The following is a 12,871-nucleotide window of genomic DNA, read 5'->3' as shown; positions in this document are numbered from 1 at the left end:
TCGGGCTATTATGGACATGGCACCACCAAGAAATGTGAAGGAGGTGCAAAGCCTCAATGGAAAGATAGCAGCACTAAATAGGTTCGTGTCAAGGGCAACGGACAAGTGCTTACCCTTCTTCCGAACATTGAAAAAATCCTTCGAATGGACTGACGAAAGCCAGCAAGCATTCGAAGAATTGAAGGCTTACCTCTCCTCCCCACCATTGCTGAGCCCGTCGTAGCCAGGAGAAGAGCTTTTTCTCTATCTAGCCGTCTCCCCCGTAGCCGTTAGAGCGGCCTTGGTCAAAGAATAAGAGAGAGTGCAAAAGCCCGTGTACTACGCAAGCCGAGCGCTCCACGGTGCCGAAGAAAGATACCCGCCCATGGAAAAACTTGCCTTTGCATTAGTTACGGCAGCCCGCAAGCTCAAACCGTACTTCCAAGCTCATACGGTGAACGTCCTGGCTGACAAACCCTTACGGCGGGCAATGAGCAGCCCCAAGGCCGCGGGACGGTTGGCGTTATGGGCTATAGAACTGAGCGAATTTGATATTCAGTACCGCCCGTGGACCGCCATCAAGGGACAGATCGTCGCTGACTTTATAGCTGAATTCACTCATGACAAAGACAAGGGGGCAACGGAGTCCCCTTAATGGAGCATATATACGGACGGATCGTCCACCAGACAAGCCGCAGGGGCCGGCATTGTGCTACAATCGCCCGAAGGAGACACCATTGAATGTATGGTCCGTCTCGACTTCCCTGCCACCAACAATGAATCAGAGTATGAGGCTTTGATAGCAGGGCTCGACCTTGCCAAGGCAGCTGGAGTCGCGAGGGTAGTCATCTACTGCGATTCACAGGTCATCACCAACCAAATAAATGGAGACTATAAGTGCAAGAGCGAAAAGATGAAGAAGTACCTTGATGAAGTAAGGGCGAGAGTGGATGACCTAGAAGCCAAAGTTGTCCAAATTCCCAGAGAAGAAAACGAGCGAGCCAACCGCCTTGCGAAGGCCGCTTCAACAGAACAAATGGTCATCCCTGGTAATATACTCTCTTTCGTGCAGCTTTCTCCGCTAATAAATCTCAACAACATGCAGGAAATATGCTCCGACAGTAGCTGGACAACGCCGTTAGTTTCAAACCTAAAAGATGGGGTCTTACCAGACGAAAAGGAAGCCGCAAGGAAACTTAAGGTCTAGGCGGCAAGGTTTGTCCTGATAAAAGACGTCCTTTACAAAAGAGGTTTCTCCCGACCATATTTGAGATGCTTGGGTACGGAAGAGGCAGATTACGTCATGAGAGAGGTGCATGAAGGAATCTGCGGAAACCACTCAGGTCCAGATCGTTGGTACACAAGCTTGTGCGAGTTGGGTATTATTGGCCCACCATGCAGAAGGACGCCGAAGCCTATGTCAGGGCCTGCGACAAGTGCCAAAGGTTCAGCAATATTATTAGACAACCAACCGAAGAGCTGACCCCGATGACGGCCTCATGGCCGTTCGCACAATGGGGATTAGACATTATAGGACCATTCCCTACAGCCGTACGATAGCTGAAATTCTTGGTAGTGGGCATCGACTATTTCACGAAATGGGTGGAAGCTGCAGCTCTGGCCACGATTATAGAGAAGAACGTGCGGAGCTTTGTCTGGAGATGCATCATATGCAGGTTCGGCATTCCTAGAGTCTTTGTCTCGGACAACGGGAGGCAATTCGACAACGACCCCTTTCGGGATTTTTGCTCACAGTTAGGAATAAAGAACCATTACTCCTCCCCCGCCCACCCTCAAGCTAATGGCCAGGTCGAAGTCACGAACCGATCCTTGCTCAAGATTATCAAGACTCGGCTCGAGGGGGTAAAGGGTATATGGCCCGAAGAATTGTCGAGTATACTATGGGCATACAGGACGACGACAAGAACACCCACAGGAGAGACATCGTTCCGCCTGACGTACGGAGGCGAAGCAGTCATCCCGGCCGAAGTTGGACTTACAAGTTACAAGGTACACAACCATGATGAGAACAAAAACGACGAGGCTATGTGACTACAGCTCGACCTAGTGGACAAGATCAGAGCAACAGCAGAACAAAGGCTCGCTGGGTACCAGGACAGCATGGCCAAACACTACAACTCTCGGGTCCGACACAGAGACTTCCAAGTTGGAGACCTTGTTCTTAGAAAGGTCATGGGCGACGCTAGGGACCCTACCCAAGGGAAACTCGGCCCCAATTGGGAAGGTCCTTATCGAGTTTCGTCGTGGCAGAGAAAAAGTACTTACCACCTGGAAACGTTGGAAGGACAGAAATTACCACACCCATGGAACACCGAGCACCTACGAAAGTACTACTAATAGGAACGGCATCATGAAGACCAAAATCTTTTCTATTTCAGCAAATTATAGTTTTACTCCTCAGATTTATCATTTACTTTAGTTTTTTTTGCAACAATACTTTTAGCCCAAGGGGCAGGATTTGGTTTTAATTACTTTTATTTAAATGCATGACAATAAGAGGAGTTTTATTCAGAAATTGCTGAAGTGTATTTTTTCTACGGTCCACTAAGTTCATGGCCAAAACGACTAAGTCCATAACACACGGACTAAAAAAAAAACCGACGGACCAACGAAGGTGTCAAAGACATCAAGGCTAAGGCCAAGAAAATAACGGTCCGGAAAGGCTAAGCTAAAAAGCTGACGGTCCAATAGATGACGCTATCATCATATGGACCAGGCCTTAAAAACTAACGGACTAACGAAGGTGTCAAAGACATCAAGGCTAAGGCCAAGAAAATAACGGTCCGGAAAGACTAAAACTAAAAAGCTGACGGTCCAATAGATGAAGCTATCATCATATGGACCAGGCCTTAAAAACTGACGGACTAACAAAGGTGTCAAAGACATCAAGGCTAAGGCCAAGAAAATAACGGTCCGGAAAGGCTAAAACTAAAAAGCTGACGGTCCAATAGATGAAGCTATCATCATATGGACCAGGCCTTAAAAACTGACGGACTAACGAAGGTGTCAGACATCAAGGCTAAGGCCAAGAAAATGACGGTCCGGAAAGGCTAAAGCTAAAAAGCTGACGGTCCAATAGATGAAGCTATCATCATATGGACCAGGCCTTAAAAATTGACGGACTAACGAAGGTATCAAAGACGTCAAGGCTAAGGTCAAGAAAATGACGGTCCGAAAAAGCCAAAATTAAAAAACTGACGATCCAATAGATGAGCTATCATCAAAGGACCATGCCTTAAAAACTGACGGACCAACAAAGAGCCAAACATCAAGGCTAAGCCCAAAAGAGTGACGGTCCGAAAAAGCCAACGCTAAAAAGTTGACGGTCCAATGGATGAAAATATCATCATATGGACCAGGTCCTAGAACTAATGGACCTATAAGGTTGACGGTCCAATAGATGACGGTCTGACCAAAAAATGAGACTTTACTTACAAACGTGGTTCTCAAACCAACATGCCTGTAGAGATGACGAGCTAATAAAAAAAGGCTAAAAATCAAAAAGATAACGGTCTCATCAAATAAATGGGGCCATAAGAAATTAGTCAATAGAGGAATAAAAACATCAGTATACATATTCAAAGCAACGGATACCAAGTGCCATAAAAAGGGCAGATAGAGTTACAAGTAAAAAGCCCAATAAACGTAAGGGCACTTAAAAACATTGTTCAAAAATTAAAATAAATAAGCCAGGATTAAGTGGCAGGAACGTCCTTAGAGACCCCGTCAGCTTTATCCTTGGCAATTTGTGCTTTATCTGAAGACTCGGCAAGGGTAGTGACGGCAGGCTGGGCTAAAACAACTCTGGCATCATTAAGCAAAAAGTCCAAATTAAGGGGTTCGTCATCTTTGTCAGCAACAGTGTCGCCAGCAGGAGTCATCGGCACAGAGGCATCCATGGTAATTCCATATAGATCCAACTCCGGATAAACTGACGCTACTTGCTTCAGACAATCATCGAAACCTGTGCCATAATAATCAGCGCAGGAATCAATGAATGACTGGGTTGTCTTGAATTTTTGGACCGCGTCAGTCCCAGCCGTCTCTACTTGCGCACGTAAAGATGAAAGTTCCTCCTCAAGCTTCTTCTGCTGGTTCTCAGCCTCTCCTAACTTCTCCCTCACATCCTTCAGATCTGCGTTTAAGAGACGGATGGCCTCCTTATATTGCGCCTGCTGATCCATTAGGTTGGAGTTATGCCTCCTAACCCGAGAGACGACGCCTTCTTTGGCCACGCACCGATCTTGGAGTGCTTTAACACGAACCAAGGCCTGAAGGAAGTACAACCGTTAGCCATTAAGCAAGGCAAAGATCAGATTATTCAAGGTAGGAAGCATACCCGTGCTATATCAAAGAAAGCTGACGCTCCCAGGTCCTCCGTCCCTAGCTGAGCACAAGGATCCAGATCCGTCTGTTTTATGAGAGATTCCACCCCCTCAACAGCGTAATCTTTGTGAGTCAACAAGCAACGGGGCCCCTCAATGACGAGACTAGAAGAGGTCATCACTCATTTCCCAGCACCGTGACTAGACTTGGGGGGCGACTTCTTGGAGGGCACATCCCCAGGACTGACGGCCACCTTCTTTGAAGGAGGATCATCCTTTCCGTCAGCCTTCCTCTTAACTGAACCCTTCGAAGAAGAATGAGGGGTTGACACTCCTTCTTTTCCCTTGGCCTTCTCTTCCTCCTTCTTACGGGCAGCGGCGGCCCTCACCCTTTGCTTCGCAGCTTCCATCTCTACGCAAAATAAACTGACGGATCAGTAAAAGCAGATGGAATAAATAAGCCGACGGATTAAATAAGGCATCCACTTACGTTTTCGGGAAAATTCTTCCAACCTCCGAGCTTCAGCCGTCGGCTCTGGACCCCCACAATACAGATGGAGAGTGTCTAGGGTGATCAAATCCCTACACTTCCGTTGCTTAAGCGGTATGCCCAGTATCCGACGGATGAATTCCCTTTGTTCGTCAGATATCTCCGGGCGAGCACTAGCTGAAACAAAAGGGAATAGACGGTGTTAAAAGAGACGGAGTTAAAAGAGACGGTGTTAAGAAAACTCCCTGGTAAGTGAAAAGAGACGGTAGAAAGAAAGAGAAGGGGCGACCTGAATCCCTAATATAAGCCCAAGTGTTATCAAAATAACCATCGGGCAGCGTATCCCACTCATCCGGACGGCACACCCAGTCCGTCCCCTTAACAAAGAAAAATCTACTCTTCCAATTTCTATTTGAGTCTGGCATATCAGACACTAATTTTAAGCTCTTCTCACGAGGAGCAAAATGGTATGTCCCCTTGGCGGATACTTTATGCTGGGGTTTGTAGCAATAAAAGAACTCATCTAGCGAAAGGTGAAGATTCCCCCCACTTAATCGACCCCAAAGGATCTCAGCACCAATGAAGATCCTCCAGGCATTCGGAGCAATCTGGATGACGGACAATCCCAAGAAATCCGCCAGCTGACGGTGTAAAGCCGTCAGTGGTAATCTAAGGCATGCTGTGAACATGGCATCGTACATCCCCACATCAACAGTCCTCCCTGTATAACACCTCTCGTTTTTTCTAGGGAGACAGATAGGAATGTGGTCTGGGATTTGGAAACGGGTACGTAACTCATTAAAAACTCTGTTGCTCATCTTTGGAAGGAATTTATTGACGTCCCACTCCTCCGGAAGGATGAAGGGACGGTTACCTCCAGAACTCCCTGAAGTTCCCTCACAGGACTCTTCGTCACCTTCATCCCCATTTCCGTCACTACTAACCTCGTCACCTTCATCCCTATCCCCATCACTATCAATCTCCTCGTCGCCTTCATCCCCGTTCTCGTCACCAACAATTTCCTCGTCTCTCCCCTCAACCTCAACCTCACTTAACACTTTCTCCCTAACTCCCTCAACATGGTCTTCTACGTCAATACTAGGGGATTAGGCTGACGTTTCTTTTCCTGACGACTCAGAAAAGCCGTCGGACTCTTGACCTGAGCCAAAAAATTCGTCGTAGCCCGCTCCATCGCGGACTGACGACTGATCACTCGACGCGTCACTTGACATCTGACTACCTACAAGTGACGGATACACTCTAAGTTCCTAGACTGACGTTCTCAATAAAAAAAAATTTTTAGGCAAAAATAAAAAAGCAAAGAAAAGGGAAGAAGAACTTACAGGTGAAACAGATCTTGAACGGATGAAACAACCTTGGGAGTGACGGTATTGATAACAGCTGATGGATCAAATCGAGAGTAAGGGCGACGGGTTCTCTCTTGAAAAGTCAGCGAGGTTGAAATGGCGAAATGAGACAAGGGACGTGGTATTTATATAAGAGGGAAAGCGCACGGAAGGCGAGGCGACGCCCGTGCCCAGGAACGAGGCCAACGACTGCGCGCCACGTAACCTTGCATTTAATAGCTCGCAGCTCGAGGAGTCAACCAATTATGAATAAGTCATAACTCCACATGCTGACGGTGTTCGGCGTCGAGCATGTAGAGTAGGGGGCAACTGATGAGGATAAATGGTGAGCCTAGCCACACGGAACATAAAACTGACGGTTTAGTGCAATCCTCCGGATATTACAGACGGTGTTATAGCTGACGGTCATAGGGTCAGCTGGCTCCAAGGATGACGGCATTACTAGACCGACGCCCAAAAAGTTGAAGGAAGTAAATTGAGGCTGACGGACCGAGCATAGGTTTACTTGCTACCCACGCTACGTATAAGGAATTGTCTTGCTTCCCACGCTAGATAATATTCAAGGGATCCTTATAAGGAAAAGATCCCATAAAATACGCTCAAGAGGACTCCTATAAGGAAAAGACTTCTACTCCAAGGAAAAGAGGGGTAACCCTCGCTACTATAAAAACCTAAGCACTCTCGCAACCTAAGGTACGCATAATTTACCCTCTCTAGCACTCTAGAGCAGTGAGAATAGTTATAACTTGACCTTCGGAGCGTGTTTGGCCGGTACCACACCGGTACTCTCTGCTAGGTTATTCCTTTTCGTTGTGCAGGTGTCATTTGCGACATACGAGGGACGTGTGACTCACTGGTGGTATTATTTTCGGCATCATCAAACACCATTTACTATGTAAAATACCCAATTTTAAAAAGGAAAACTTTCTCAAAATTGTAAATAAGCAAACTTTCTTGACATGACCTTAACATTTGAAAACATTTTTTTCTTCCCTAACAAACAAAGACAATATGAACACTTTTTTACATCCCAAGTAAAAACGATTTATGAATGTTTCAGTCTGACAAAACTTGTGAAAATTTTTAGGAATAAATGTGGCTTGACTTAAAAGAAATCGAGTGAACCATCGCTTTCTAAATCCTTGGTTATGAATCTTATGATAACAAATATACTACAAAGAGAGGAACATTTGATTTCGTGCATAACATAGAAGATGCTAATAAAACTCAGCATGATGCCAAACGTTATTTCTTAGAAGAATGCATTAGAATTCATTTTGTAAAAATTCAAAATCTATTTATAATAGTCTTTACTAATGCAGCCTAAACAAAAAGACACCTTAGAAAATGTTATCTTTTACTTGAGCTATACAAAAATAAAACTATTTGAGGCTTCAATTGGAGGCAGAAGCCCCATTGAATCATATGATATTCCTAGATAGGTCACTTAATTCCATACAATGTACAAAGTCTTTCCAAACCCAGAATTATCAATCTCTGTACTAACCAAAAGGCTGATAGCAGTCAATGATGGCTCTACTTGTGATGCTAAACATTCGAAGCACAATGTCTTAAGGCAATCTAATACAAGCCAACTTCAAACCGAGCAGCTCTTAACCAGCATGTGCTTTATTACACCCTCCAATTTAGCAGAAATGGAAGTATCAAAAAGAGAAAGTAAAAGGAATTCTATGACAAGGCTAGTTCTGACTCCAAAGTCGACGTCATTCATACTGTTGGGATGCCTATCCATTGATGACCTCAAAATAACATGCAGGGATTTCTGAGGGAGAAGTCAATGATGCTACGCATTTATACTGTTATCAGAATGAGGCCAAAGAAAGTCAAATAAGTGTTATCAAAAAATATCATTCAGTTATGATCAAATTAATATTTGCGAGAAAGCAGTGATCTCGTGTACTAAGTTCAAATGAATCTGTGGATAGCATATAAATAGCATTGGAAGAAATCCAACACATCCCATACCCAACCAGTTCACTTCAGCCATTTACAGTACTACAAAATCTACAATTCCAAAGGAAGCTACAATTATGAGATCACTAAACTAATATTTATAAAGCAAAAATACCTTGTGCTGCATGTATTTCTCTCTTACTGCTTGTAAAGAGCTTCCTTTTCTATTTATTTGCAAGTCATGAAGAGTGAGGACACATTCCATCAAGTCAAATGGTCTATAACCAGAATAGCACTGAAGTGCCAAACTCTGCATAATATGTAAAAAAAATTCACTGTCCATCCCTGATAGAAAACACTTTCCAGATAATTCTGGAGTCTGAAACAATCTTCAATATGATATAGAATACCAATTTTATCATCTATGATATAACATAGTCTATGCCTGCTTTTATTCTTTTATTCCTAGCATGCTACCATTCCCCCCCTCCCCCAGTTAAATTCACTGAAAAGTCTTTTCCCAAATTAAAACCAGAAAAAACACCAAACAATGAAGTTACTACTTGCTTTTTGAATTTTTGAAAAAATTCTCTTTACTTATCAGAGTATTCACAATGAGAAAAAAATTGCTGATTTTCAGGTTAATCATTTCTGTGCACACAATAAACACTTTCTTACCCAAGGATGCATCTCAGGTTGGATTGTGAATCTTGTAAGAAAAATTGCCGATGCAGCAATAACTGATGGTAAGAACCGCACACATGTATAATCTAACAAACTTAGCTCCGCAAGATAACAACCCAATAACTCAAATTGCAAATTTGATGACTGGAAAGCACAAACATTACAGAATTGGTAACTCAAGATTGAAGAAATAAATGACAAAATTAAGTACTGGGGTGACGTTGTTAGCCTACATTGCAATTCTCTTGAGCAGCTCTCGTGTAGATTCTGAAATCCAACAAGCAATGTAATGTTTATCAAATAAGTACTAGATATTAACCACATGTACGGAAGGAAAAGCAAGAACCAAGAACAAATTCAATGTAAGCAATTAACACAGATGCCATAATAAATAACATTTTAAGGCCAAATAAAAACGGCAGACCAATAACATTTTACAGCATTCTTGCCTCAGAAAATTCTTTATTGTAGGGACGCCCATCTCAAAGTTCAAAAATTTTTGCACTTCTCTCTCCATGTCCATCACCTGCACAATGACCACAAAATCTCATGCTATACAAGGTAAATGAAGAAAATAGGGTGTCTGAAAGACTGAAAAAGATCAAACCTCTTCCTTGGTGTATGAATTATCTGTTATATAGCAAAAGTCTTCAACATTTGGAGGACTGATCTCTTCATACTGTCTGCACCATGAAGACAGGAGCAATGAATATTTCAAGAATGAGAACCCATGCAAATGCTAGGAAAAATTATAGAACAATATGGGTTCATGTGTTTACGAGGCATTAAGCATGCATGAAACACCAAGAAGCTGTATCTTGCTCTTGCTGACAACATTCGAAGAGAGGAATCTGTCAATATATGATATTGTGAGGTAAATGGTGTCTGAGACAAGCTTGTATTCCTCTGCAACCTCCACCAACCAGTTCACTAAAATTTCTCGCATAAACGTAGAAACTTCATTTTGAACAGTCTCCATGTAATCAGGAAATGGCCTTCTGTGCACCTCCATCTGAATTACCAACCAACATCATCATTAACAATTTAACGTTCAATTGTGTTTACTAATGACAGATATAGGCAAATACAGATATTAGAATTTAAGACTAGATTTCTTTTTACTAGAGAAACCAAAATCTAACCCCAAACCAAAGAGTAATTATTCAGTACTCCAGTAGCAATGCTCCCTCCTCTCACATAATAATAGGACCATCTTATTAATTAAATTCATGGTGGACCCATCATTCATGTGAAACGAGAGGGCATTGCTCTGGGAGCATTGAATAATTTTCCCAAACAGAAACCAACTCAACCATATAGGTCCATGTTTCCATATATTTCTGAAAGAAACAATAATAAACAATTCAACACAAAAGCCTAATTTGCTTCACATTTATTGCACTCAATTTTCACATTTAGCAAACTGAAGATACTCATAAAAGCCGAAAACAGAAAAACCAAACGTCCAAATTAAGTTCATAAACACAAAATTGAATTACACAGAGAGCATATCTCAAGTCTCAAATCAAACATCAATAAAAAAAAACTACAAGCCTTAACATCAAGCTGGCAAACTCGAAATCAAAAGTCAAAAAATAACAAGACTAGTCAAACCAAAGAGTAATTATTCAGGAACAATGCTCCCTCCTCTCACGTAATAATAGGTCTCACTAATTAAATTTATAGTGGACCCATCATTCATGTGGAACGAGAGGGCATTACTCCGGGAGTATAATTTCCTCAAAACCAAAACCAGTTCAACCATATAGGTTGATGTTTCCTTCTATTTCTGAAAGAAACAATAATAAAGCAACAAACAATTCAACACAAAAGCACAATTTATTTCACATTTATTTCCCTACATTTTCACAAACAGCAAACTGAAGGGACTCATAAAAGCCTAACACAGGAAAACAGAACTTCCAAATTGAATTCAACAGAGAACATATCTCAAGTCTCAAATCAAATATCAATAAAAAACCACAAGCCTTAACATCAATCTGGCAACCTCAAAATCAAAATTTAAAAAATAAAATAAAATAACAAGACTAGTTTTCAATTTGAAATCGATAGCCCAATAACCCATTCGACAAAATATGTTGAAATCTCAAAACCCCAAGTTCAACCCAGAATATAAAAACTAGCTCCATTTTTCAAATAGAATGTAATAACATCTGCCTGAACTTAAACTTAAATTCAAGTAAAAATACAATCCTAAGCTTCAAAATGAAAAACCCAAAACACTGAACCAATCCCAAAATTTGAAAACCCACTTCTCAGAACAAACTCAAAATCAAGACCCAGAAGCACAACATCAATTCAAAGCTGTAGCTAAAATCCAGAGGCAGTTGAGCTCACAAACTCTAACCATGGATTCAATTTAATTATAAAAATCAAAAATCAAAAAGCAAGCTGAACCTCCTGGGCACGAAGATGACTGTGTATAGAATTGGAGTAAGTGCAATTGAAATGATCCATGCAGGTGGAGCTAATCACAGTCTCCGACTTTGTGGGTTCATCAAGTTCACAATTGGGGTACGCGCCATTGTTTTCGCATTTGGGTTTGTTGGGAGCAAAGTCTTCCGAGTTGCGAGTCGACCCAACGTCGTCGGGCGAGTTGGTGAGGTCACTCAGAACGACTCGCTTTTTGGGTGTGGGGAATTGAAGTTGCAGAGAGCTTGTGGCTGAGGAGGCTCGCTTCTTGGTGGAGCGCATGGCTTGAACTATGCTCTGAAACTTCCTATATTTTTATTGTGGTTTATAAATGAAGAAGAAGAAGTTGGTGCATTTGTGAAGTGTTTTTGGAGAGGGAAGATTGTTATTTATGCTTATGCCGCCATTTTCACCATTTCAAAATCTTTGTTCAAGCGCGCTTGCTTGGACTCGCTTGGACGACGGTTTCTTTTTCATTTTGAGCTTTATGTTAAGGTAGAAATTTGGTATTTTATTTATTTATTTAAGGGTAACATACAAAAATTGCTCTTGACATTTTTGGGTTAAATAATATCATCTACTCTCTATAATAAAAACACTGTCAAAAGATATATTCAAGTTGTTCTATAAGCACAAACAAAACTTAAAAACTTTGTCTTGACTGCACACATGCTTCACACTGGTGAACCAATGCCTATATACGCAAATAAGTGTTTGAGTAACTAATGCCTAATGGTGAACCAAAGATAAGCATGGGGAGTTGTTGAATTTTCAAAAGATGCTAAATGATAATTGTGCTTATGCAGCAAGTTGAATATTTTTTTTAAATGTTGATAGTGATGAACACAATGAAATCAATAGGCTGAATGTCTCAGGCGTCAATGATCAGAGAGCACTTGAAAGTCCTGAAAAAGCAAACACAAAATCAGAGGCGACTGGGGAAGACCGGCCAAGAATCCTTCGATGGTAAAGTTAGTATTTTTGGGATTCCAATTTTTGTGGAAGTGTATGAATGACTTACCCTCTCGTGGATGAATGCTTATATAGCACACACTTTGGGACAGTTACTTGTTTAGTAATTTCTCCTATCATTGAGGAATTCGAAGGACTCGAAGGTAACTTCCATAACTGCTATGGAAGTTACCTTATTTGGGCTTGTTTTCCATAATTGTCATTGGAAACTGTTTATGGTAATGAACCTTGACCTTTGCGTTCCGGGCTAAGTGAGAAGCTTGTCCTAATCTTGCATGGGGAGAGACGTTTAGAATGTAGGAAGGTCGTCCAGGTATTTCTTTGGACGGACGACCTCATCGTGGATGAGCATACTATAATGCAATCCATCTACATTTGCTTCGTTTGCCTTGTTTTCCTTGGACGACCTCAATGGACGAGTTTGGAGTTGGTGTGTTATAATACACCATCAGATAGTACTAACTCAAACCTCATGGGTAATTTTTGAATTTTACCATTATCATATCTATATAATACTAATATATAATAGTCAAAAACATTTGACTTCTTGTTTGGTTTTTTACGTGAGAGAACTTCACTCAAATTAATTGTACATTGTAGAGCATACTATACAATAATCCCTACTATTAATCAAACTCCTATAGGCAACTGATCCCACCCTCTAGAACTAGTTACCAAATGATCCA

The 12,871-nt window shown here is 41.8% G+C and overlaps 1 protein-coding gene across 2 annotated transcripts; it reads right to left on the bottom strand.

Moving 5' to 3' along the window:
* Positions 1-7,522: 7,522 nt before the first annotated feature.
* On the bottom strand, positions 7,523-11,714 carry LOC126706690 (cyclin-A3-1-like). Of its 2 annotated transcripts, XM_050406224.1 has the most exons (8): positions 11,199-11,712; positions 9,560-9,792; positions 9,388-9,463; positions 9,230-9,306; positions 9,014-9,047; positions 8,775-8,924; positions 8,272-8,406; positions 7,523-7,999 (listed from the first exon to the last, which is right to left on the bottom strand). In XM_050406224.1, the coding sequence occupies exons 1-8, from the start codon at positions 11,493-11,495 to the stop codon at positions 7,928-7,930; spliced, it is 1,074 nt and encodes a 357-aa protein (XP_050262181.1). In that variant the 5' UTR covers positions 11,496-11,712; the 3' UTR covers positions 7,523-7,927. The 2 variants fall into 2 exon arrangements, with proteins under 2 accessions (XP_050262181.1, XP_050262183.1); XM_050406226.1 differs by lacking the exon at positions 8,775-8,924 and having other exon boundaries at positions 11,199-11,714.
* Positions 11,715-12,871: the final 1,157 nt, after the last annotated feature.

This window comes from Quercus robur, chromosome 11 (genome assembly GCF_932294415.1).
Source record: "Quercus robur chromosome 11, dhQueRobu3.1, whole genome shotgun sequence".
In the NCBI taxonomy this organism is placed as follows: Eukaryota; Viridiplantae; Streptophyta; class Magnoliopsida; order Fagales; family Fagaceae; genus Quercus; species Quercus robur.
This window is presented reverse-complemented; position numbering and strand designations above follow the sequence as displayed.